The sequence below is a fragment of the Grus americana genome, chromosome 15 (genome assembly GCF_028858705.1).
Source record: "Grus americana isolate bGruAme1 chromosome 15, bGruAme1.mat, whole genome shotgun sequence".
NCBI lineage: Eukaryota > Metazoa > Chordata > Aves > Gruiformes > Gruidae > Grus > Grus americana.
Window position 1 is genome coordinate 1,926,160 of NC_072866.1, and position 22,927 is coordinate 1,949,086.

The 22,927-nt window shown below is 56.5% G+C and overlaps 3 protein-coding genes across 17 annotated transcripts in view; all 3 read right to left on the reverse strand.

The window, feature by feature from the left end:
* Nucleotides 1–473: 473 nt before the first annotated feature.
* Nucleotides 474–8,371, reverse strand: DECR2 (2,4-dienoyl-CoA reductase 2). Of its 11 annotated transcripts, none has more exons than XM_054843538.1 (11): nt 8,154–8,371; nt 7,144–7,937; nt 6,908–6,976; nt 6,310–6,361; nt 4,595–4,730; nt 4,054–4,178; nt 3,537–3,630; nt 3,154–3,258; nt 2,384–2,572; nt 1,741–1,869; nt 474–1,581 (listed from the first exon to the last, which is right to left on the reverse strand). In XM_054843538.1, the coding sequence occupies exons 2-11, from the start codon at nt 7,584–7,586 to the stop codon at nt 1,547–1,549; spliced, it is 1,377 nt and encodes a 458-aa protein (XP_054699513.1). In that variant the 5' UTR covers nt 7,587–7,937; nt 8,154–8,371; the 3' UTR covers nt 474–1,546. The 11 variants fall into 11 exon arrangements, 8 of the variants coding, with proteins under 8 accessions (XP_054699513.1, XP_054699512.1, XP_054699514.1 ...); XM_054843537.1 differs by having other exon boundaries at nt 8,010–8,371; XM_054843539.1 differs by having other exon boundaries at nt 7,144–7,617; nt 7,959–8,371.
* Nucleotides 8,368–10,750, reverse strand: NME4 (NME/NM23 nucleoside diphosphate kinase 4). 3 transcript variants are annotated; one of them, XM_054843577.1, is made up of 5 exons: nt 10,589–10,750; nt 9,073–9,203; nt 8,825–8,926; nt 8,639–8,751; nt 8,368–8,562 (listed from the first exon to the last, which is right to left on the reverse strand). In XM_054843577.1, the coding sequence occupies exons 1-5, from the start codon at nt 10,677–10,679 to the stop codon at nt 8,442–8,444; spliced, it is 558 nt and encodes a 185-aa protein (XP_054699552.1). In that variant the 5' UTR covers nt 10,680–10,750; the 3' UTR covers nt 8,368–8,441. The 3 variants fall into 3 exon arrangements, with proteins under 3 accessions (XP_054699552.1, XP_054699553.1, XP_054699554.1); XM_054843578.1 differs by having other exon boundaries at nt 9,688–10,709; XM_054843579.1 differs by lacking the exons at nt 8,639–8,751; nt 10,589–10,750 and adding an exon at nt 9,688–10,582.
* Nucleotides 10,751–12,995: 2,245 nt separating this feature from the next.
* XPO6 (exportin 6) overlaps nt 12,996–22,927 on the reverse strand; it is a 55,867-nt gene continuing 45,935 nt past the window's right edge. For all 3 annotated transcript variants that reach the window (XM_054842540.1, XM_054842539.1, XM_054842541.1), the window contains exons 15-24: nt 22,649–22,793; nt 22,077–22,223; nt 21,123–21,312; nt 19,491–19,646; nt 18,098–18,212; nt 17,448–17,619; nt 16,837–16,998; nt 15,328–15,426; nt 14,339–14,569; nt 12,996–13,734 (exon numbers count right to left, since the gene is read on the reverse strand). In XM_054842540.1, coding sequence (XP_054698515.1) covers nt 13,633–13,734; nt 14,339–14,569; nt 15,328–15,426; nt 16,837–16,998; nt 17,448–17,619; nt 18,098–18,212; nt 19,491–19,646; nt 21,123–21,312; nt 22,077–22,223; nt 22,649–22,793 — 1,519 coding nt within the window. In that variant the 3' untranslated portion in view covers nt 12,996–13,632. The remainder of the gene's footprint in view (nt 13,735–14,338; nt 14,570–15,327; nt 15,427–16,836; nt 16,999–17,447; nt 17,620–18,097; nt 18,213–19,490; nt 19,647–21,122; nt 21,313–22,076; nt 22,224–22,648; nt 22,794–22,927) is intronic.

Here is a 22,927-nt window from a genome sequence, read left to right on the forward strand (position 1 = left end):
GGAGAAAATACGTGTGCACTTATCTGGAAGGAGGATATTGTGGCTGGAGGCAAATCCTAGGAGAGACCTGGGCAAAGGACAATGCTGGATCCCAGTCCACGCACATCCCCATCCGCTCTGAAGGGGTTGGTGCGTCTCTCCCACCGCGTCCATCAGCCCCTCCCCATCACCGCTGCCAAGGGACCCAACGTCTGCTGGAACCATCTCCCCGGAGCCAACTGGGGCCCAGGAGGTGGTGGGTCCCCAAGCACTGTGGGTTTGGGCTGCCAAGGACTGGGGCCACACAAGGCTCTGCTACTGGGAACAGTGGTTTTAGCCCAACTCAGACCAAAGACATGACTTGGTTTCCTAGAGCTCGTCACTGCCGGCTCCCAAGAGGAAAAGGAGCACAAGCAAACCCTCCCGAGCTCCCAGCAGTCAGAGGCTGCAGGATCAACCGCCTGCACAGAGGAACAGATGAGAAGTGTCGCAGCTCAGGGTGGAAGTTCTTTATTCGTGGCCTGGAGGAAGGAGCAAAACCTGGCAAGTCTACAATCAAGTCGGAAATGCAATCAAGTACAAAAACAAGCTTCACGGAATTCAAGATAAGCTTAGAAATTGCTGTCAGCAGCAGGAGGCAGCTGTGTGTGCCCCCGAGGCACTGGCACCAGGGACGCATTTGGCTCCAGCAGCCCTAGGCAGAGCTGGTGCGGCCCCCGCAGCTTGTCAGCTCAGCGCCCTGCTCGGAAAGGACTGAATTTCAGTGAGCCCCTGATTTACCCTCAGCTGTAGTGTATGTACGAAGAAAGGAAATGGCATGAGACTGGCATGACAGGCAGATGGGGGAGCGGACAGACAACCGGATGTCTCAGGCTCCCAACAGACACAGCGCTATGGTCCACAGCAGTACAGAGCCAGCTCTGGTGGGCTCTGACCTCACACCACCTCTGCTCCTGGGAGAGGGACATCCTCCTCACGTCTCAGGGGACTGCTGCCCCATCTGGGAGCTCCTGGAGGGGACGGGGTCACCTCCCCCTGTCAGGGAACCAGCTTGGTCCTTGGTTCCCCCCCGCCCAGGAGCTGCCAGCTCCCGTTGCCAAGTCAGATCCCAAAGGCTGATCTCAACCCCAGAAGGGCTGAACTACTCCCCCCTCCTAAAAAGGAGGGGCTGCTGCTGGGGGGCTTGGGCAGCACTCAGGCTGAGACAGGGGAGGAAGAGGACAGATATCCGTGGATGGCACTGCCCGGGACTTGGGAAAGGCCAGGAGAGCAGCTCAGAGGAGACAGGAACGGACAGTGACCACCACAGCCCGCACCGTCCCTGTGCCCTCGGCCGTGTCAGCTCAGAAGAAAGTAAGGGCACGGAAAGGGGGTGGGCTTGCTGCCCACCCAGCACCCCGGTGCTCCCTCCCCCAGGCGGAGGCAGGACGGGCAGTGTCACCACCACCACGCGCTGATCAGAGGCGGCAGCTCTCGGCTCCACCTCTGGGAGACGTCACCCCGAGATGTCCCAGAGTAGCAGCATTCAGTCAACGTTTCTGTCCATCGGTCAATCTCAGGCTGTCCATCATTGATTTGTGTTTGCTCCTGCAGCCCAGAAATCTGCAAGACAGCAGGGAGGTGGGTACAGAGTCCTGCCTGGACCTGCCCTGCTCACGGAGGCTGCCAGGCAGGATGCAGGCAGGGGGAGAGGGGAGGAAAGGAAACCCCTCTCCCAGAAAGTGCCAGGCCCAAATAACCAGGCACCAGCTCCCTTCCCACCTCTGCAGACGTACGCAGCCAGAGTGAGTCCTGCGTGCAGTCCAGCTGCAACACAAGAGGCGCTGCAGTAACTCATGCAAGGAAGAAAGGGGAGGCAGAGGCTGTCAGGACAATCTGTGCCCAGTCCTGCTGGTGCGACACAGAAGAGGGGCATACCCTTGCTTCATGGGACACTCAGAGGCGTCCAGCCAAGCATCCTCCAGCAGGAACGACAAGAAATAACCTTGTCAACTGTAGGCGCATAGGAAAAACCCAGCAAGTTCTCCTGCCCTTCCTAAGTCATCCCTAGGACTGTCTGCAAGGACTCAGAGTTGTTCCCCACGTTGCTCCGTGCCTGCTCTGACGACAGCGCGGTGTACGACCCTGCTCTGCCTTCCCAAAAGCGGAGGAAGGCTTGAAAAAAACCCCTGCCAAGTTGAGACCTGGGCTGGCTGCCTTCGCCCAGAGACCCTGCCCCCTCTTCCCTAGCACAGCGTGTGCCCCGCAGCCGCCACAGGAGGGGCAGAGCCTGGCGCTGCTACAAGGAGGTAATGCCATGCCCCTATACCATGGCGTAACAGGGTTTCTGACACGAGCTCTACTCTAATCCCACGGAGGGGGGAAATGCACGTCACCTAGAGTTTAGCAGAGGATGAAGCAATACCCAGCAAGGCGGGGAAGTTGTTGGCAGAGGTCAGCCAGCTCCCGCCATCCACGACCAGGGTGGTGCCCGTCACGTAGGAGGAGAGAGGGCTCGCCAGGTACAGCGTGCTGTGGGCGATCTCTGTCTTGTTTCCTGCGCGGTGGAGGGGGATTGTGTCGAACTGGCTTGCTTCCTCGGCGAATTTCCCACCTAGGAGTGGTAGAAGAGTCAGCTAGGACCACGGGACCACCTGCCCACCGCCACTGCCTGCCGGACGCTGCAGCACCGCTCGCACAGGGCTTGCTGAGAGCCCCAGGGAACCGAGATGAGATCCTGGGGACAGTCCAGGAACAAAGGCCTGAGAAGAGAGTTAAATGAGGGGAGCTCAAGCTCAGCAGCAGGAGAGTTCAAGACAGGACCTCAGAGAGCTTTCCTGGCTTTCAGGGCTGAACTGGTACTCTGCTGATGGACTGCAAGAGCTACACCATCAGGCAAAGCAACCGGCTGGGATGAGCTTTGCGGGAGCACGCTACATCACAGCATCAGAGAGCACAAAAAGGAGCCACTTGACAGAAAAATCGGTCCCTGCGAGGTACTGAGGACGCAGGAAGTGCTGCTCCCCCAATGAGACCTGCCAGCCGAGCCACAGGACAGCCGTGCCCAGCAGCAACAGCCCCGGCCGCATCACACGCCCCGCGAGCTGCGTGGCATGGGTGGTCTGTCACGGAGCCCTCCCAGATGGATGTCAGCAAGCCACCGCCGAGGCAGACAGGAGCCCCAGGTTGCCTTACCCAACCGCCGGTAGCCCTCGGTGCCTGTAATGGGGCCCGGAGCCAAGCTGTTCACCCGGATGTTGTTGGGTCCCCACTCCACAGCAAGGTGACGGGTCATGGCATCTGGGAAGGGATTACAACAGGACTGAGATATGGAGAGCAGAGTCATTCCAGTAACTTTTGGGAAGGGGGGGTGGGGCAAAAAGCCACAGGAGACTCTGGCCAAGAGCAAAGGTCTCTGAGGGAGAGAAAAGCCTCATCCCAGACCCAGGCACATAGTAACCACACTGATTCGTATTCACCTCTCCCATGGACATCTTCCCAGCCCAATATCTGGGAAGATCCAGCTTCCTTACTGGCCCCACGCAGCTTGCAGAGCCCCAGCAAGGAGCATTACATACCTATGGCAGCCTTCGCGGTACCAGCGTGCACCTGGAGGGCCTGCCCTCGGTAGCTCAGGGTTGCCGTGATGTTAACGATGACCCCGCCGTGGTCCTGGGGAAGGAAAGGAGACGTGGCATCAGGTGGGGAGCAGAACAGGAGGTCACGTTGGAGAGCGGTGGATAAGAGCTGGGCTAGGAGGGACAGTCACATGTGGACAAAGCCACCTCTGTGCCAATAACCCATCGCAGGGGCAGCACTGCCCACCCAGCCTCACTGAGCCAGGGCAGCCAGCGGGGCCCTTCCAGAGAGGCGGGAGATGCAGGAGACAAGCAAAGGCCAAGGGAAAAGAGAGGAGCTGGAAAAGGAACAGCAGATCACAGCTTCTTCCCAGGCAGGTGGCAAAGCGCGTAAAGGTGCCACAACAAAGCCCCAGGGCTAGGGAATATCTCAGGACCAAAGCGAGGTTTGTTTGACACTAACCCCCTGCCTACCAAGAGCCTTTCCAGCAAGTGCCCCAGCTCTGGTTCCACTTACCCGGAAATATTTCTCAAAGAGGACTTTGGAGGTGTTGAAGGTGCCAATGGTGTCGATATCTATCACGGTCTTGAAGGCGTTGAAGGACAGGGCGCTGGCTGGGCACAAAAAGTTTCCTGCAGCACCTGAAGAACAAGCAGCCAGGGGCACAGTCAGGACAAGGCCAGAGATCAGGCAGGTTCAGGGCACTTCTGCGAGAGGGATGGTGAGTGGTTCCATTTGGGTAGACTGGAGAACATGTGGAAACAGCCCTAGTAAGCAATAAACAGCTTGTGGCTCTGGGTGCCCAGCAGCACAGCCAGCCTGAGGGCAGGAGGGTGCTATGCAGTGAGAGCAGGGACGATCGGACAGCCTCGCATTAAGAAGAGGACTTTGCTTCCTCTGACACCATCCCCTTGGCGCTCTCGGGGGCTGCCCAGATGCTCCCAGGCCAAAGCGGCATAAGCCAGACACTAGTCAAACACAACCCCCATGCAGGAAAATGCCCTTCCCAGCAGCGAGTCTGCACCAAACCTTCCCCTTGCCCGCTCCAGCAGCTCACCGTTCACGAGGATGTCAATCCGCTTGAACTCTTTCAGTGCCTCATCCACCGCTGACACAATGGTTTGGGGCTGCCTGACATCTATGGACAGAGGCAGGCACTGCTGGCCTGTGGCTGCCACCAGCTTTTTAGAGGCCTACGCACACACAGAAAAAACCCAAACAACAGAGGGGTGAGATTCTTTCCGAGACTCTCTCCTTCAGCAAGGGTTAGACCTTGTGACAGGCGAGCAAGAAGTCAGGCAGGAGACGCATCCCTGTCAGCACACAGCAAACACTGTGGGCAGGAGAGAGACCTGCCCAAACACGGCCGGCTTCAGCCCGCAGCACCCTGCAACTAAAGCTCCTGCACCTCGTGTCCCAGCTGAACTGCCAGGCTCGCCCCGAGGCTGCAACTTGCTAAGCCCAGTTACCTCCGAGGCCCGTCACCGACACAGCACATCCCGAGCAACATCTCTGCGGGGCAGGTACAAAGGTTGGACCCCAACAAGGCATTTTTGGCATGAGCTTGGACATAATTAACCTTTAGATCCAAAAACGTCAGTAGGCAAAAGGGCAAATGCAGACCAGCGGTTGCCAGGGTCTCTGCCTGCAGCTCTGCGGCTCAGCATCTGCCACAAATCACCCCCTAAGGTGCTCGTTAAGAACATGACTCTCCCCAACAAATTAAGCACAGGGGATGTGCAAACTCAGCAGCAGCCCTGCACAACACCCAGCAACGCTCTGCGTTCCTGCTTGGGCTCGTCGGGCCCTTCCCTCAGCAGCTTCGAGCCCCGACTAGCACACACGTACACCGAGCATCAAGAGGCTGGGAAAGCAATCTCTGTGTACTCAGAAGACCCCCAGCCCCTGAGGACTAAAAAGCTGCTGAGCTTTGCAGCTTATTTTCTAGCGTGTGAGCATGAGGGAACATGAAATGACAGCACTAACCTCCTCCAGGAGGCAGCTGGGCCATGCCAGCTCACTCCCAAGCGCTGATTTTGATTACATTTCAGTGAACTCCACACGCAGCTACCGCAAAACTCTCTCCCACTTGCTTTCAGCCTGGAGACCACAGCACAAGCCATGGTGAGGAACAGGAACTGTGATCAGCCAACCTCCAGCCTGGGGTCAGACACGCAGGGGCGGGCGTTTGCTCTGCCCAGCCGCCCACAGGGTAGCTACAGTCTAATACAGCTTCTCCAGTCACTGCTTTCCAGACCTGCATCCTCCCCTCCACCTCAAGATGCAATATAACTGAGCTTTTGGGGTTCAGTGTACCCACCTCAACCCACGTAACCCTTGGACAAGGGGGTCTTGCCCTGCTCGAGGCTGAGATTTCAGTTTCACCTTGGGCACTGCCACTTCCCTGCCAACAAACCTTCACCACAGTTTGTTTCTTTCTGTCTCATCAACAAAAAGGTGACGCGATATCTGGAACAGACGCTCCCAAAGCTGTCAGGGGAAGGTAGCAAGTTTCAGGATTAACTGAGCTCTACTGTGAGGTGCGGCGGGTGCAGCCCACCCTAAACGCACACCCGTCCTGCCCATCACCGCTGCCTGCTGGTGCTGAAGCGCTGAGAGCCGGGAGAAGACAGGGCAGCACTGATAAACCATTTCTCCTGTTGCACTACTCCCAGGGCTCCCAGTTCCACCCAGGGGAGAGGGCAAAAGGATTTTCAGGCGTTCACAGCTCTCCCCTCTGTCTGTCTGTCCCGCTGGAGCGTACAGACTCACCTCCGACACTCGCTGCAGGTTCCGGCTTGCAATGACCGTCCGGCAGCCATGCCTGCAAAGAAGGGGCTGGTGAGAAGGACCACGCAGCGCCGGCTCCTCAGGCTCACCTCGGAGCTCTGGGGATCGCCACTTCGGTCGGTGGCACAACGTCCCTGGACAGACCGCTGCTCCTCCAAGCCCGCAGGACTCAAAACGGGGCAGAATCACGGGGCACCGGAGACCCACCCCCGCCCTGTGGCAGGGCCAGCCCCTGCCTCCCACACCCCCACGAGCCTGCAGCAGGCAGGGCTGCCCGCATCTCCTGCCCACAGCTCTCGTGAGGACCCCGCTGCCCCCGGCCCACCTCCTCCAGGCACCGTTACCAAGGCCGCCTCAAGGGAAGGGAGAAAGGGAAGGGAAGAGGGACGGGAAAAGGGAAGAGGGACGGGAAGAGGGAAGAGGGACGGGAAGAGGGAAGAGGGAAGGGAAGAGGGAAGAGGGAAGGGAAGAGGGAAGGGAAGAGGGAAGGGAAAAGGGAAGGGAAGAGGGAAGGGAAGAGGGAAGCCTTTAGCTCCCCGGGCACCGCCACCACCCCGCAGCCCCGCACGGGCTCCCGCACCTCATGAAGATCTCGGCGATGCGGAAGCCGATGCCCGAGCCGCCGCCGGTGATAAACGCCACCTGGCCCCTGGGGGAACAAAGGGACAGTCCGAGCCAAGCGCCAGGCACAGCCCCCGCTCCAGGCGGCCCCGATCGGCCCGCGGGCCGCACAGGCCACGTTCCCCAGGCCGCGGCCCTTCACCCGGCGCCCCGAGCTGAGGCCCCGCGGCGGGGCACTCCCTGCGGCCCACTCACGCCAGGATGTCGGGGCTGAAGAGGTGGCGGTACTCGCGGAGGCAGTCGTCCGTGTCCAGGTCCGGCGGCGGCCGGGAGGCTGCTGCGGGCTCCGCCATGGCGGTGCCACCTCCGGCCGGCAGCGGGACGCGCTCGGGGCGCCGCGCGGAGCATGCCGGGAGAGGGAGTCCGCGCCGGGACCGCGCCCGCTCTGCGCATGCGCGGGGCGTCGGCAGGCGTCGCCTAGCAACGGCGCGGGGGCCGGAGCGGCGTCCCACAGTGCCGCCCAGTGTCCCCAGTGCCGCACTGGTGTCCCAGTGACATCCCGGTGACGTCCCAGTGACATCCCGGTGACATCCCAGTGATATCCCGGTGTCCCCCCGGGGCATCCCCCTCGCCAGCCCAGGCTCCCTGCAGAGCCTCCTGCTGCGCCCAGGGACATCCCAGTGTCCCCCCAGGGCCATCCCAGTGCATCCCTAGAGCTTCCCAGTACCGCTCCAGTCCTCCAGGGACATCCCAGTGCCTCCCAGAGCTGCCCAGTACCATCCCAGTGTCCCCCCACAGACATCCCAGTGCCTCCCATGGACATCCCAGTGTGCCCCAGGGACATCCCAGTGCCTCCCAGAGCTGCCCAGTACCACCCCAGTGCCCCCCAGGGACATTCCAGTGCCTCCCAGGGACATCCCAGTGCCTCCCTAGAGCTTCCCAGTACCGCTCCAGTCCTCCAGGGACATCCCAGTGCCTCCCAGAGCTGCCCAGTACCATCCCAGTGCCCCCCAGGGACATCCCAGTGCCTCCCAAGGGCATCCCAGTGCCTCCCTAGGGCTTCTCAGTACCGCTCCAGTCCTCCAGGGACATCCCAGTGCTTCCCTAGAGATTCCCAGTACCGCTCCAGTCCTCCAGGGACATCCCAGTGCCTCCCAGAGCTGCCCAGTACCATCCCAGTGTCCCCCACAGACATCCCAGTGCCTCCCATGGACATCCCAGTGTGCCCCAGGGACATCCCAGTGCCTCCCAGAGCTGCCCAGTACTGCTCCAGTCCTCCAGGGACATCCCAGCACCTCCCAGAGATTCCCGGTATCACACCAGTGCCCCACAAAGCCACCCCAGCACTTCACAGTGACGTCCCAGCATCTCCCGGAGCTGCCCAGTAGCATCCCAGTGCTCCCCGGGGACACCCCAGTGCCCTCCTGAGCCCCCCAGCATTCCCTGGTGGCAGCCGAGGGAGCAGACCGGAGCCACGGCTGGTGGCACTGGGCTTTACTGTGGGGCTGGGGGGTCCTGCCGGGGGCCGGGGGTCCGTCCCGGCCGGGGCCGCCCTAGGGTCCGTAGGTGTAGTCCCGGTCTCCGCTCTCCCAGGCCACCAGCTCGTCCCGCTGGAACCAGAAGCCGATCTCCCTCTGCGCCGTCTCCACCGAGTCACTGGCATGGACCACGTTCCTGTGCGGGGACGAGGACGGTGCCATGGCCGAGGGGTCCCGCCGCCCGCCCCGCCGCCCGCCCCGCACCCCCCTACCTGCTGACGTGCATGCTGAAGTCCCCCCGGATGGTGCCCGCCGCCGCCGCCGCCGAGTCGGTGTCCCCCACCATGGCCCGTGTGGACCTGACCACGTTGTAACCCTCCCACACCTGCGGGACAGGGGACGCCTGAGCCCCCCGGGTGCCCCCAGGACCCCCGACCCCCCCCGTCCCATCCCCTCACCATGGCCACCAGCGGCCCCGAGGTCATGTAGGCGAGGAGCGCGGGGTAGAAGGGCTTCTGCCGCAGCTGCTGGTAGTGCTTGTCCAGGAGACCCTGGTCCGCCTGACGGCAGCGTGGGGTGATGGCGGGGACACCCGGCTGGTGCCCCCCGCTGACCCCCCTCTCCCGGCACCCCCCTGAGCCAGCTGCGGGGCGTGGGGAGCAGGGTGCCCCGGGGGGACGGGTGGCAGCTGGGAGGGGACGGGTACCTGCAGCAGCTTCATGGCCACCAGCTTGAAGCCGCGCCGCTCAAAGCGCTGGATGACGTTCCCCACCAGCCGCCGCTGCACCGCGTCCGGCTTCACCAGCACCAGCGTCTTCTCCTGCAGCTCTGGGGGGGCTGTGAGGGGACGGAGGGGTCACCACCAGACATGGGACACGGGCACAGGCTGCAGCAGCAGGACCCCAAGCTGCTCGTGGAGCACCACAGGTTGCTGCTCGGTCCCAGCGGGGTGACCCCGTCCCCACCCCGGGCCGTGTCCCCCTGGCCAAGCCGTGCCTCACAGACTGGGAGGGTCCCAGCAGGGACCCAAGGGACGCGCTGCAAAGCCCTGACAGCTGTTGGGGACACGTCCATGGCTGGGAAATACCCTGTAACCCAGCGTGGGACAGGCTGGCTCTGGTTTCGGATACTGCCGTGTCCTGGTGGGGGGCTGCGGGTGCCACCCATGTGCCATCGCTCCTGCCCGGCTTTGGGTGCTTCCCCCTGCCCGGGGGCATCTGGGCACCAGCCCTGGCACAGAGCGGGTCCCCGGTCACAGCCCTCCACTGGCGCAGAGCAAAATCGAGCGCTGTGGGACGGCAGGGTCTGGCATCATCGTCACCCGTGGACTGTGGCACAGCAGGGTCCAGCATCACCGTCACCTGTGGCACCGTGGGACAGCAGGGTCTGGCATGGCTGCCACCCATGGCACGGCAGGGTCCGGCATCGCGGCCACCCCGCTCGGCCCTGCCGCTGGCCCTGCCGGAGCCATGCTGGCAGGAGGGGACAGAAGTCCCCCAAGGGACAGCGCGTCCCATCCGCTGGAGGAACAGGACAGGAAGGAGAGGGAGGGAGAGGGGGACAGGAGGCCAAGCCGGGGTGCTTTGCTGCCAGCCCCAGGTTTCGGGGTCCTGCCCTGGGCTGCGAGGCTGGGCCAGCCCCAGTGCCGGTGGGGGCAGACCCCAGGGTTTCCCCCGCTTTTTTGGGTGTTGCTGGATGCAGCCTGGCTTTGCATGGCTCCCACCCTGGGGATGGCACAGGGGTTGTCACATCCCGGCCCTGGGGACACCAGACCCCTCGGGACCCACGGGACGGTGCCGGGGAGCCACCAGCTCCAGCCTCTGCCCCATCCCGACACGTGGGATGAGACCCCGGCACTCACCCACACCACAAAGGAGCGAAGGATCCCATGAGTCAGACACCCTGCCTGGGGTGCTGTGCCCGGGGAGGAGGGACGGGGTGCTGGGGGACGGGGGGCACTGGGAGGGGATGGGGCAGTGCCCACCACGGGGACAGGATGGGGACAGGAGCCCCGAGGGGCAGGACGGGCAGGATGGGATGGGGACAGGACGGGATGAGGACAGGATGGGATGGGGATAGGGTGCCCAGGAGCAGGACAGGGATCGGGACTGGGTCCCCAGGGGCAGGGTAAGGAAGGGGCTGGGGGCAGCAGAGGGATGGGGACAGGGTCCCCAGGGACAGGACGGGGATGGGGCCGGGGGCAGGACGGAGCCGTGTCTCACCGGAGCCGTAGCAGCGGGGCCCGGGGGGGCGGCTCAGACCCGGCTGCCCCCGCAGCAGGCTCCGGGCCAGGCAGCGCCCCAGGGAGCCCATGGCGGGGCCGGAGGGTCGGACCTGGCCGCGGCGGGGTTCCGCCGGCCCGGGGAGGCTTTAAGGGCCCGGCCGAGCCCGGGGACGGGTCAGGTTTCCGTCCCTCCCCTTAAAGCAGCCGCCCGGACCGGGCAGCCGCCGCGCCTGCACGGAGCATCCTGGTACGGACAGCCCGGGTAGGAGACAGCCCTGGTATGGAGCATCCCGGTACGGGACAGCCCCCGCTATGGAGCATCCCCCAGGACGGAGTGACACCTTCCCTCGGCAGGGCTGAGCCCAAACCCTGCCCAGGGGGGAGCAGAGCCTGCACCCATCCCACGGGTGGCTCAAAAGCACGGGGGGTGGGGGAGGAGGGGGCAGACCCTGCCAAAACCTAGATCTGCTTCGTGCTTTGCCCCTGATGGTACCAGCCCAGGTGAGGAGAGGCCCCGGCTGTACCCATGCCAGCCTGAGCTGGGGTGCAAGGGAGGCCCCAGTGCTGTGGGGATCCCCCCAGCCCCACAATGGCCCCCTAACCCCGGGGAAGGGCTGCAGCAGGGGAGCACCCAAGCTGGGCCCTCCCCATGGGGGTGCCCTGGACCCAGAGCAGCTGCTGGGAAAGGAAGGGGTGCAAGGCCGGGGGGGGGGGGGGGGGGGGGGGCAGAGGCTGCCCGGGGCCAGGGGGAGCCCCTCTGCATCACCCAAGGTGCCAAAGGAGGCAGAAAAGACTGGGAGCATGTGAAGCAGCGAGGGGCACAGCTCTCTGTGCAGCAGAGGGGGATGCTCCTCTTCACAGCGTCAGATTCGCGCTTTCCAGAGGGTTGAATGAGGGTGAATGTTGTTGAAATCACTCTTCACTGAGCTTCCCACATATCCCAGACTCCTGAGACACGGGAGTTAGCCCAGCACATTGATCACCAGCTTTTCCCAAATGAACTTTTGGTGGCCAGAAGCTGGTGACATCCACCAAAACAGGGGGCTCGAGGGGGGAACGGGCCCCTTGCCACTGTCTGCTGGGCCAGGGGGGATGGTACAGAGGAAGGGGCTGCTTTAGGGAAGATCCATGGGGCCCGACGAACACAAACCAGCTGCCCTTCACTACTGATGCAGAAGGCCGGGGTGCTGCAGCCAGCCCCACGCTGTGGGTGATAGCTGGCAAAGGAGAAACAGGTCTGAGCAGAAGGGGTGGCAGCCTGGGCTTTGGCCACTGTCCAGCTGCTGCCCTTGACCAGCTGCTCAGCAAGGGAAAAACATGAAAAACATGCACTTTCACCCCAAATATTTTGCAAGAAACAGGAGCAGCACCAGCCCCCAGAGCCATGCAGGGAGGGGACGCTGTGCCAGTAGCAGATGAAACCACAGCCCCTGTCCCCCACCACTGTGAGTGAGCAGGGCAGCAGCTCAGGAGGAGGGGGATGCTCTGGGGACAAGGTTTGGACCCCGCACCGCATTTTCATCTACCAAATTACCACCATGAAGAACAAGGACTCCAAGTTTCAAGTGCGGTGACACTGAGTTACTCCAAGAGGTGGCTGCTCTGAACCAACGTGTTCCTGGTGCAGGTTCTGGCTTTGGTGCCAGATCGTCACCCATTTCATGCTGGTCTTCACCCACCCGTGCCCTCCACAGTGGTTCACAGCCCAGGGTTGCAAGGACTGCGGTCGGTGAGGCACAGCCTCAGCAGGCTGGGCTCTGGTTCACACGCAACTTCCAACTGGAGCTGCTCATTGTACAAAGCCCAAACAAACTGGTCCTAGTTTGGAGAGCCTGGATGCAAGGCTCTGTCCGTACATAGGTTATCCAAACAGCACACGTTATCTCCAAACAGCAAGCATGCACATCACAGGGTGCTGGGCTTTTTACAAAACCATAACTAAAGGAACCGTGGAGCCAGCACTCCCTACACTCCATCTCACCCCCAAAACCTCCCAGCTGTCCACGTGCAGCCATCGTGCTTCAAATCCAACTCTATGAGTGTTTGTGGGAGAACTCACACTACCCTGAATACCTCCTTCACAGCGACAGGTCCTGCTCCCACCACGCAGCCCTTACTGCAGCTGCCCTTGTAGCCAGAGAAAATTAAAACCGATTTAATACTCTATACGATTCACAAGGTCCACAATATCTAGTCATGTCTGAAGGGGGACTGGGATTTTAACCTTAAGCTCAGATGCCAGTATCGGGTCATTCTGGCAGGGGCTGGCCTTCAGCTCAGGTCTCTGATGCAACACTGTGAATATTAGGCAGCTCTTGATAAATTCAGGCATCACAAAATGCCTTTTGATCTAGCGGAACGGCTTGTGACAGACAGGCCTACAAGGAAACTGAAGTTACAAGTTATTTAAAACAACAAAGTAAGCACTTTATTTCCATTAAGCATGTTGTTTTAGTATCACAATGGAATGATGAGAAAAACGTTTAAAAAAACCCAAAAAGTCTCTAATCCCCACGAACAGCAGGGAGGTTTTCAAGGCAATTTAAAATCAAAGGGAGTGACAGAAGTGCCAGAACAGTCCCAACATCACGAGTCTCCTCCTCCGAGAGCTGGGCAGGGGCAGGAAGGTGGAATGACACGAAGGTACGAATGTCTGAAGTAGTCTTTGGCGCTTCTGCCTCATGTTTGATACGTACATGATCTCTCAAGACAACTCCACAGAAAATCTCCGGATGCAACAAAGTGCTACGTTAGTAGGACAAAACCCCAGCGAGAGGACTTTCCGTACAGCCGAGATGCCCTGCGGTCGGGCGTTAAGACACATCCTGCAGACAGTGCCAACTCCAGCTGGAGGCCTTTGGGTTGGGAGAGGAGGGGGAAAAAAAAAAAAGGAAGCGTGGTGCGTGAATCCAAGAAGATGTGCCCATGTGCAAGACACCGCGTCCTGCAGTACTGACAAAACCAGGGAGGAGAGAAAGTGGTGGCAAAACGAAACATGGATCCGTTCCCTACAGTGATCAAAACACGAGTCCAGTGCAGTAACTATAGTTTCACAGTTCCAGGGGGCAAACTGTCATTGCAGAGTCTGTAGTAACGCAGGTCATTCACCAGTCTGTGCACATTCTGGGTAAACGATGGCAGATCCTGGAAAAGATCAAACAACACGTTGTACTGCAAACAGAACAACACCTACAAGCACTGTCTTACAGCAGAGAACAGAAAGGTTCGAGTCCCCTCCATCTCCCACGGGAGAGGAAGCACTTGATGGACAAGCAGGCTTCAGCAGATAGAAACCATGACCTGCTGCACTGCCATGATGTTCCACAGGGAGGTTACAGACCCCTCATTTGCTCCACACTCATACAAGGAGATTGAAAGAACTGAGAGCCATGGCAGCTACTCTGCTGCTGTCTTCAATGTAACCCTCAAACATCTGGCCAGCAGCTGGAACAAGATTTTGGCAAGGATCTGAGTGTCCCGCTCTAGCAAGTGTCAGTCTACCCCTATGAAAGCTTCCTCCAGGAAGGATATTCCCCAATTCCCACAGCATTCGGCCGTCCGAGAGATGAGATGGCAGTTCTACCTACAGCGAAAATCCTTGGTTAGGCATCGCTGAGTACAGGGTACTGCCTCAAAACACTGCCCTGAGCAGCTCAGGGCTGTCTGCCAGCATGTTCTAGGAGGAAAAAAAACCCCACTGTGCATCCTGAGAACACTTGCACTTTGCTGCAGCATTTCCCCTCCTTACCCTGTCCATTTTGAAATTCCTTCCCAGCACGTTTTTCTGGTTCGAGTCTACACCATCACAACTGGCCAGGAACTCGGGGAGAAAGGCTGAGTAAAAGCCATCGAAGTCCACCGAGGCCATATTGTAGGTGGCAATGCCGATCTCCTCCTGCAACAGGTCATGCGACTTGTGGACAAGCACCTGAAGTAGCACATTCACAAACTGGAACAGCATGGTTGTCCGGAAGATCTTCTGCACAGTGAGAGAACACCACAGTTGTTTTAAACATTGGCATTTAAGCAAACGGCATCAAGCCTCATTCAAAGTCCAGCCGGTGTTAGCCCCGCACAGCGCTCCCGAAAGCCAGGCAATCTGGCTAGCTGCCTGAAAGTCTGCAACAGGCAGCTGTTAGCACGACGGGCTGTCCTTCAGCTGTGACCACAGATGCGAACCTGAAACCTCGGCTTTCCCAGACTAACCAGAAGGGCAAGACCCTGGATTCCAACTCTAATCCTTTGTGACAGCAGCTAACAGGTCCGAATTAGAGGGTCTAGGAGGGTGGGTCGGTCCTATGTGACAGCAATGGGGACAGCCACCTGGCACTGACTGAAAACACCAGACAGCCTGCTGCTGACCCAGATGAGAACGATGGAGGAACTCTGCCACTCTCCCACTGACGATGATCCCAGTTTCTACTTCCTCAGACAAATCACATCATCACTGTGTGCTTTCTTTGCTGTCCCTCGTTGTCACAGGAGGCAGCACATCGAAGCTTTGCTTTGACTGACTAGAGCTGGGATCCCTCCTGTGCCCGCTGCGGCTCCCACAGTAGGGAGGTGGTAATGCCACTGTGATCAGCAACGTATCCATCGGGATCACAGCAGCCAACGAAGGCTGTGGTATAAAAGCCCCCAAGTCCTGACCTTCAGTTTCTGAGTGGTTTAAAACAAGTCTCAGAACGGCAACCGCCTACTACGATGCACAGTGTGCACTGGCCAACTAGGACCCACCTTGTGGTACAGCTTCTGCTTGGTGTTCAGTGTCTCCAAGTAGAAGAGATTCTGCTTGAACAGGTGAATGTCGGGCTGCAGGAAGGACTGGCCAAATGCCTACAAAGCAGAAGTGAAGGAAGGAATTATTCTGATCACAGAATCCCAGGCTGGTCAGGGTTGGAAGGGACCTCTGGGGATCATCCAGTCCAACCCCCTGCCAAAGCAGGATCACCCAGAGCAGGTTGCACAGGATGGTGCCCAGGTGGGTTTGGAATCTCTCCAGAGAAGGAGACTCCACAACCTCTCTGGGCAGCCTGTCCCAGGGCTCGGTCACCCTCAGAGGGAAGAAGTTTTTCCTCATGCTCAGGTGGAACTTCCTGTGTCCCAGTTTGTGCCCGTTGCCCCTTGTCCTGTTGCTGGGCACCACTGAGAAGAGTCTGGCCCCTTCCTCTAGACCCCCACCCTTTAGATATTGATAAGTGTTGATCAGATCCCCTCTCAGTCTTCTCTTCTCCAGGCTAACCAGCCCCAGCTCTCAGCCTTTCCTCACACCAGAGATGCTCCAGGCCCCTCATCATCCTCGCAGCCCTCCGCTGGACTCTCCCCAGTAGTTCCCTGTCTGCCTTGAACTGGGGAGCCCAGAACTGGACACAGAACTCCAGATGTGGCCTCACCAGGGCAGAGCAGAGGGGGAAGAGAACCTCCCTCAACCTGCTGGCCACGCTCTTCTCTATGCCCCCCAAGTACCATTGGCCTTCTTGGCCACGAGGGCACGCTGCTGGTCATGGAGAGCTTGTTGTCCACCAGCACTCCCAGGTCCTTCTCCGCAGCGCTGCTTCCCAGCAGATCAACCCCCAACCCCTGTACTGGTGCCTGGGGTTATTCCTCCTTGGGTGCAGGACCCTACACTTGCCCTTGTTGAATTTCATTTGATTCCTCTCCACCCAACTCTCTATTCTGTCCAGGTCTTGCTGAATGGCAGTGCAGTCTTCTGGTGTGTCAGCTGCTCCTCCCAGTTTGGTATCATAAGCAAACTTGCTGACGGTACACTCTGTCCCCTCATCCAGTTCACTGATGAAGACCACCAGACCAGGCACTGACCCTTGGGGCACACCACTAGCTACAGGCCTCCAACCAGACTCTGCGCCACTTATCACAACCCTCTGGGCTCTGCCATTCAGCCAGCTCTCAATGCACCTCACTGTCCACTCATCCAACCCACGCTTCCTAAGCTTGCTAACGAGGATGTCAGGAGAGATGGTGTCAAAAGCCTTGCTGAAGTCAAGGTAGACAACATCCACTGCTCTCCCATCATCCACCCAGTCATGCCATCACAGAAGGCTATCAGATTGGTCAGGCACGACTTCCCCTCGGTGAATCCATGTTGACCACTCATGATAACCTTTTCCTCCACATGCTTATTGATGACCCCCAGAATGAGCTGTTCATATTAAAAAGAATATCAGACCTGCCACAAGTAGCATATGCTCCTTTGCAGAAAAGGTTCTGGACAACCGCGGGAGTTACCTGCATAATGGCACTGAATTGTGCTTCGTTCTCCATCTGTTCTTCCGCTACTCCTCTTTGGACACTAGCCAACACATTAGATTTGAAGAAGTACCGCCAATTATGGTGGAGGACCCGGAAAAGCAGCTCGAACAGCTCTGCTTTCACATCAGGAGATGAGCGCTAGGAGGAGAGGAGGACAAACAACTCAAAAGCAGGCTCCTGTGCTGGAATCCCACCCATTCCCTGGATCCCACTCCAGCAGCACCCTGTCAGGTGGCCACCTGGGGCAGTGCTTGGAGCCAAAGTACCAGAGCATCAAAGTATTTCCTTCTAAGGCAGGCACCAAACTTAGCAGCTGTTGGATCATGCTAAGAACACATCATCAAGTTTTGAATTTTACCTCCTGCTTTGGAGCATATCTGTCATTTTAGCCTCTCTTGACAATTCCTGACAAAATCCTCCACCCACGCTGCTTCCAATTCCCACTGCCTAGTCACCTAGTTTTCCCTGCACAGGGACTGACATTTACAGCTCTTGGAAAACAAAAAAGCTTCCCTGCTCCCACACCCCCAGCAATTCCTTCCCTTCCCGTCTCCCCCTTCCCTCACCTCGTGCGAGAACAGTCCTACCTCTGCAATGATGGGGTAGACCTGCTCCATGCACAGTGAGATGACGCTGGGTAGAAAAGGCTTGAATACTTGGCCTGGCTCTTGTACCACCACTTGCAGTATTTTCAGAAACTTCTCCACCACCCGACAGCCAGTGCTGCCCTCGTGGAGGATGCTCTCTGCCAACTGCTCTCTACGACAGAAAACAAAGTTATTGCATAGGAATATTCGCAGAGATCTACATGCTTAAAGGAAAGCAAGTAGTGCCTCTAAACTTGCTCAACTAATACAGACCAAGTACATTAAGCCACAGACTGAGACTTGATAGACCCCTCTCCCCAACAAAAGCTTGAGTGGCAGTTGGGGCACCCTCAGATCATGGGTAGGAGCCAAGAGACAACACGAGAGTCCGGTTCAGTGTCACACACTTCCAGAAAGTCCGTTGGAGAGCTGAAATAACGCAATGGCATGTATGATTGATGTGCATGGGCTGGGTCACTTTAGATTTGGAAGCGTTTTCCTTAAATTTAGGCCTGCGACATGACGAAAATCTGGACACAAAGGGGTTGGAAACACTACACTCTTTAGGGGCAGGGACCTGTTGTGTGAGCAGCTTACTAGAATAAATCATCCTGAGGGATAAGAAAGAAGTGACCGACATGGGACAATACCTGGTGAACATGTTTAGGAAGGTCTGTATGATCTGCTCTGTGAAAGGCACTCCCATCTGCACCCTCAGTCCTTGAAACAGAGTGAGGAAGAAGCTCAGCATCTCATCTGTCACATCTAAGGTAAGAACAGGAAAGCAAGAAGAACGTGTTAAGGTAACATTTGAGTGTACCAATAAGTCTTTTATGTGAGATTTGCTCCCCCTGTACAGGGAACCCCATTTACTCTTGGAAATTTAGCAGCAGGGTTGTCATTATAAACTGAAACCAGCAGCCAGTACTACAGGACTTAAAGATTGTTCATCCATTTCTGAAAATCGCCAGGGATGACAAGTACAGCCAGCAGCAAACAACTCAGAACAAACACGCTATTATCAGCAAGGCCCTTAGTCTGGTCTGAGAGTTGTTCACTGCTCATGCAGGGTTAACAGGAAATACAAGGAAATCCAAAACAGCTACACAGAGAGGCTAGGAGACAGAACCCAGCTTCTTTTTTTTTTTTTTTTTTGGCAGGAACTGAAGAGACCCTTCTGACTTCAGAAGTAATTTTCAGCACATGGTTGTGCAGTTAGCCCATCAGCACTGCAGCTAATTCTTCATTAGTCCTAACATGCTTTATTGAATAACAACAGTAAGCTGAAGCTGCTCAAGCCCTCCTTCATACAGCCTTTTCCAGCCAAGAAACAGCAATTGCATGAGGCTGCTATAGCCTGTTCTGAAAACAATGGTTCACTGGAGTCACAGCATCAGCTTGCTGTCTTGGATCTTCTCTGCATTTTAACTTTGCTTTGTGTCCCCCACGCCTGCTTCACTGAGAAAAATCCCACCTAGCTCCAAAAGTTTTCCTGGAACAACTTGCTCATCACGAGAGAAACTGCTGTAGTCCTGGGCGTTCGAGCTACCCTGATGTGACACAGAAGGTAAGTTGCTGGCCACAAGATTGCCAAGCAACAGTCCTGGCTACATCTCAGGAGCCTTTCCTTTACAGGAGAAAACCACCTCACATCATTTGACCTAATCTGATGAGATCTACTCTTCTTTGTCTTCAAGATTCTGGAGTGAATGTAAATGGCAAACATAGCCAGACAGGGTATTTTAAAGCTCTTTTTTGTGTGCTCAGGATCAGCTCCATTCTCATTTCACTGCTGAACACAACACAAGGCATCTCTGTCTCCTGGAAGCGTAACAAACCTTCATGCCTGTACCCTAGATGGCAGAGAAGATCTCCCTTTCCTGTTCTGATTCAGCCCAGCCCACCCAGAAGTACAGACTCACATCACACTTCACAAGCCCATGCACTTCACATGAACACCATGATTCTATGCTGATGGACTTTGGATGTTATCAGTAGGTCATAAAGTTACTCACAGCATTAAAGCCTGTCCTATGGTTATACCTGACTGATGAATGAAAGCTGGGAAGAGGGCTAGTGAGACCTGCACGGATTCTTGCAGCGACTGATAACAGATCTGTCGAGACTTGGTGGATTCTCCAGAGATACTTTCTACAATATCTTCCAAAACGCCAAGCGTCTGATGGATGATCACTTTGGCTGCAAAATAAGAGAGGTGATTCTTCCTGCATGTGTCAAAACTACTCAGAGGTGAGACATCAAAAGAAGTCAAGTTCACACACAGAGTAACTAAAACAACCTACAAGGCGGCATTACATCAAACATTTGGAGTAAAAAACGTTCCCAAGTTTGTGTTCGTGTTTTAAACATTTAAACAGGTTCAATTAGGTTGCTGTTGCTACTTGCTTTCTTAAATTATACAGGCTTGCTGCCATACAGATGCACGCACTGCTCACCTACTAAGGTGCAGAGACTGAGGGGAGCTGTGAACAACGTTATCTGCAATACCCTAATGCTAAAGAAACGCTAGCCAAGAAAAGAGCAGCACATTACGGCAGCAAAATATACTGCAGATTTCTATTTCTGAAAGTAACAGCTGGAGTGATGCACAACCACTGTAAGCTAACCCAAACGTTGGGAGAACTTCATTGGCTCAGTTCCACCCATGTGAGCAGTCTGCTGATATTCTTCTTGTAAGGAGCAAACCACCCTCTCCCATGCTCCCTCCCAGCACCCAGCTGATCAGCACGTCAGGTTTGCCAGAAGCTGTGACACTGCATACTTCTAAACAACTCTTAAAGTGATTCTCAAAAAAACCCCAAACAACTAAAAACCCAAAGCAATCCCAAAACGCATACAGAAACTTCCAAAGCTCCCTGGACCCCATCAGTTCAGGGCTCTCCTCCTACATGTGTACACCTTCTACAGTACTTCCCAAATCTGGAAGAAATTCTTGTTTTCCCCTGAAGTTTTATAACAATAATCCCTCATTAACACTGCCTCCAGTCAGTGGTTCCAATACTGTAGCGTGGTAGTCCCAGCATTAGGCTGTTAAGTATTCCTGATGCAATCAGTGCTATTCAAGTTTTATAGAATCCCAGACTGGTTTGGGTGGGAAGGGACCTCACAGCCCATCCAGTCCCACCCCCTGCCATGGGCAGGGACACCCTCCACTAGCCCAGGTTGCCCAAAGCCCCATCCAGCCTGGCCTTGAACACTGCCAGGGAGCCAGGGGCAGCCACAGCTCCTCTGGGCACCCTGTGCCAGGGCCTCACCACCCTCACAGGGAAGGATTTCTGCCTCACATCTCATCTCCATCTCCCCTCCTGCAGCTTCAGGCCATTCCCCTTGGCCTGTCACTCCCTGCCCAGCTTTCCTGTAGCCCCTTTATGTACCCCCTTTTACCACAAACTTGATCCCACGTCCCCTGCATGACTGAGGAACACAGCACTTTGATGGAAGAGTTTACAGGCAACCTGGGGTGAGGGTGCCCTTTACACACCCACAGAAAGGTCTTTTTTTTTTTTTTAAAAAAGAAAAACATAAATTGCTCCTTTCCTGTCCTCCCCATACACCAAATACATTTTCCTCAGCCAACATAATTATTAGCAAACCATCTTAACAACACCTCCCAGAAGTTTGCATTGCAACTGTCAGAAGACAGCACAGACTTACTGTCCTCCAGCTGTACTTTCCTCTGTGGCACGATAGCGTTGGATTTTAATTGGCGGTATTCTCTTGTGAGGGCAGAGATGAGGCTGGCGTGGTTGGTGGAGCGAACTGCCCACTGCTGTTCGCTCTCCGGAAGATTGGGCCAGGGCAGCAACAATACGTTCGACAGCGCTCTGCACACCAGCACCTGGGCCTGGAAGCAACGAGACAAAGTTTTACCCCGTTTGCTATTCACTTTGTACCAGAGCACAACCCTGGAGGGACATTTTACGGCTCTGCAAGACATCCAGCAGTGCTCCCTGTTTGAGGAAAGAGTTCAACAGCAGAAGTTGAGCCCAGGTGAAAACTAACAGCTCTGAAAGGGAAGAGAGAAGCAAAGCTTCATCACTTAAGGGCTGGAACCAGTTCCCAGCTATGTCAGCCTGTCCCTGCAATGGTAAGTCTCTGTTCTTTGTAAAACAAATGATACCACTGTCGTTACACACTGGTTTACACGCTAAGCTTTATGCTTGTACAACATTTTATGCCTCCATGCCAGCACACAATACAACCATATCCCAACCTCCGCTGCAGCGTTTTAGTACTTCTGTAGTATCAATACTAAGTTGGAGTGAGGGATGTGGAATGCTGATGTTAAGTTTCACAGAAAACTCCTGTAGGTCAGAATCAACATGCCAGCACTATAAAGACAACAGAGTCAGGGACTGTGTCAGCAAATAAGAAAGGAGTAAGATCTAAGAGTTGCAATTGTGGTTTGGTTTTTTTTCCCCCCTTATATTGTTGCTTGAAATAGTTTGTCAGTAATCTATCACTGGGATTCCTGGATATCCACAGTACAGAGGTAACTGCTGCCCCACACTCCCTTTTTTCTTTCTGAGGTTATACCTCATACAGTAAGAGCCGAAGCACAGCTTCCCGAGCACCTAATCTACGTTCTTCGTGTTTCAGACAAATCACCTTATCAGGAAGCCGCTGAGCGGAGGTGTCCGTGATCCTGTTGAACACCTTCTGCACTGCTGGGATGCTGATCAGGAACACTGGTCGCACCGTGGTGGCCAAAGAGACTAGCAGGTGGCACGCAGACAGCAGCAGCTTCTCCTGCACCTGGAACAGAGGAGGCATGGGTCAGGCTGCCCAGCGACACCACCGCACAGAACCACACACTGCAACAGGTTTTTGCAAACAAGTATTTATTTGCCAATCAGAGCACAGGTCAGTTCCTTTAATACTATGGAAGAGAGAAATTTCCCCACTTTCAAGCCATTAGACTGAGTTTATATGCCTCCGAGTTGCTTACTCTCATATTACCTTGCCCTACAGTGCTATTATTTAGAACTGCTCTTGGTCTCACCTTACACAAGACATGTGCTGTGGCTCTGGAAGACAGAGATCCAGCTCCCACAGACTGGTTCACATCAGGAGCCACAGTGGGGTCCAGAGCAGACTGTTAAACACCCCAACACAACAGCAGTCTCCTGCTGTAGGTGGAAGCCCAGCCTCAGCCCCCAGCCCAGCACTGACGAAGGTACCTTAGAACTGATGAGGGGCGTGATTGCCTCCAGAGCGGTGGAGACGAGAGAGATGAACTGCTCCGGGTTCTGCCGGTGAACTTCGCTGTAGAACTGCGCGAGCCAGTGCGCGTAGGCTTGCAGAGCTGCCAGGGACTGAGCGTGGCTGCGGAGGAGCAGAGCAAGAGTAAGATACATACAGGACAAAAGGTACACGAGCAGGATAGCTGCAGAAGGGCACAAGTCCTGAGCACAGTGAGTAGTTTCAACAGCACACTATGAAAGAAGTTAGAGAAGATA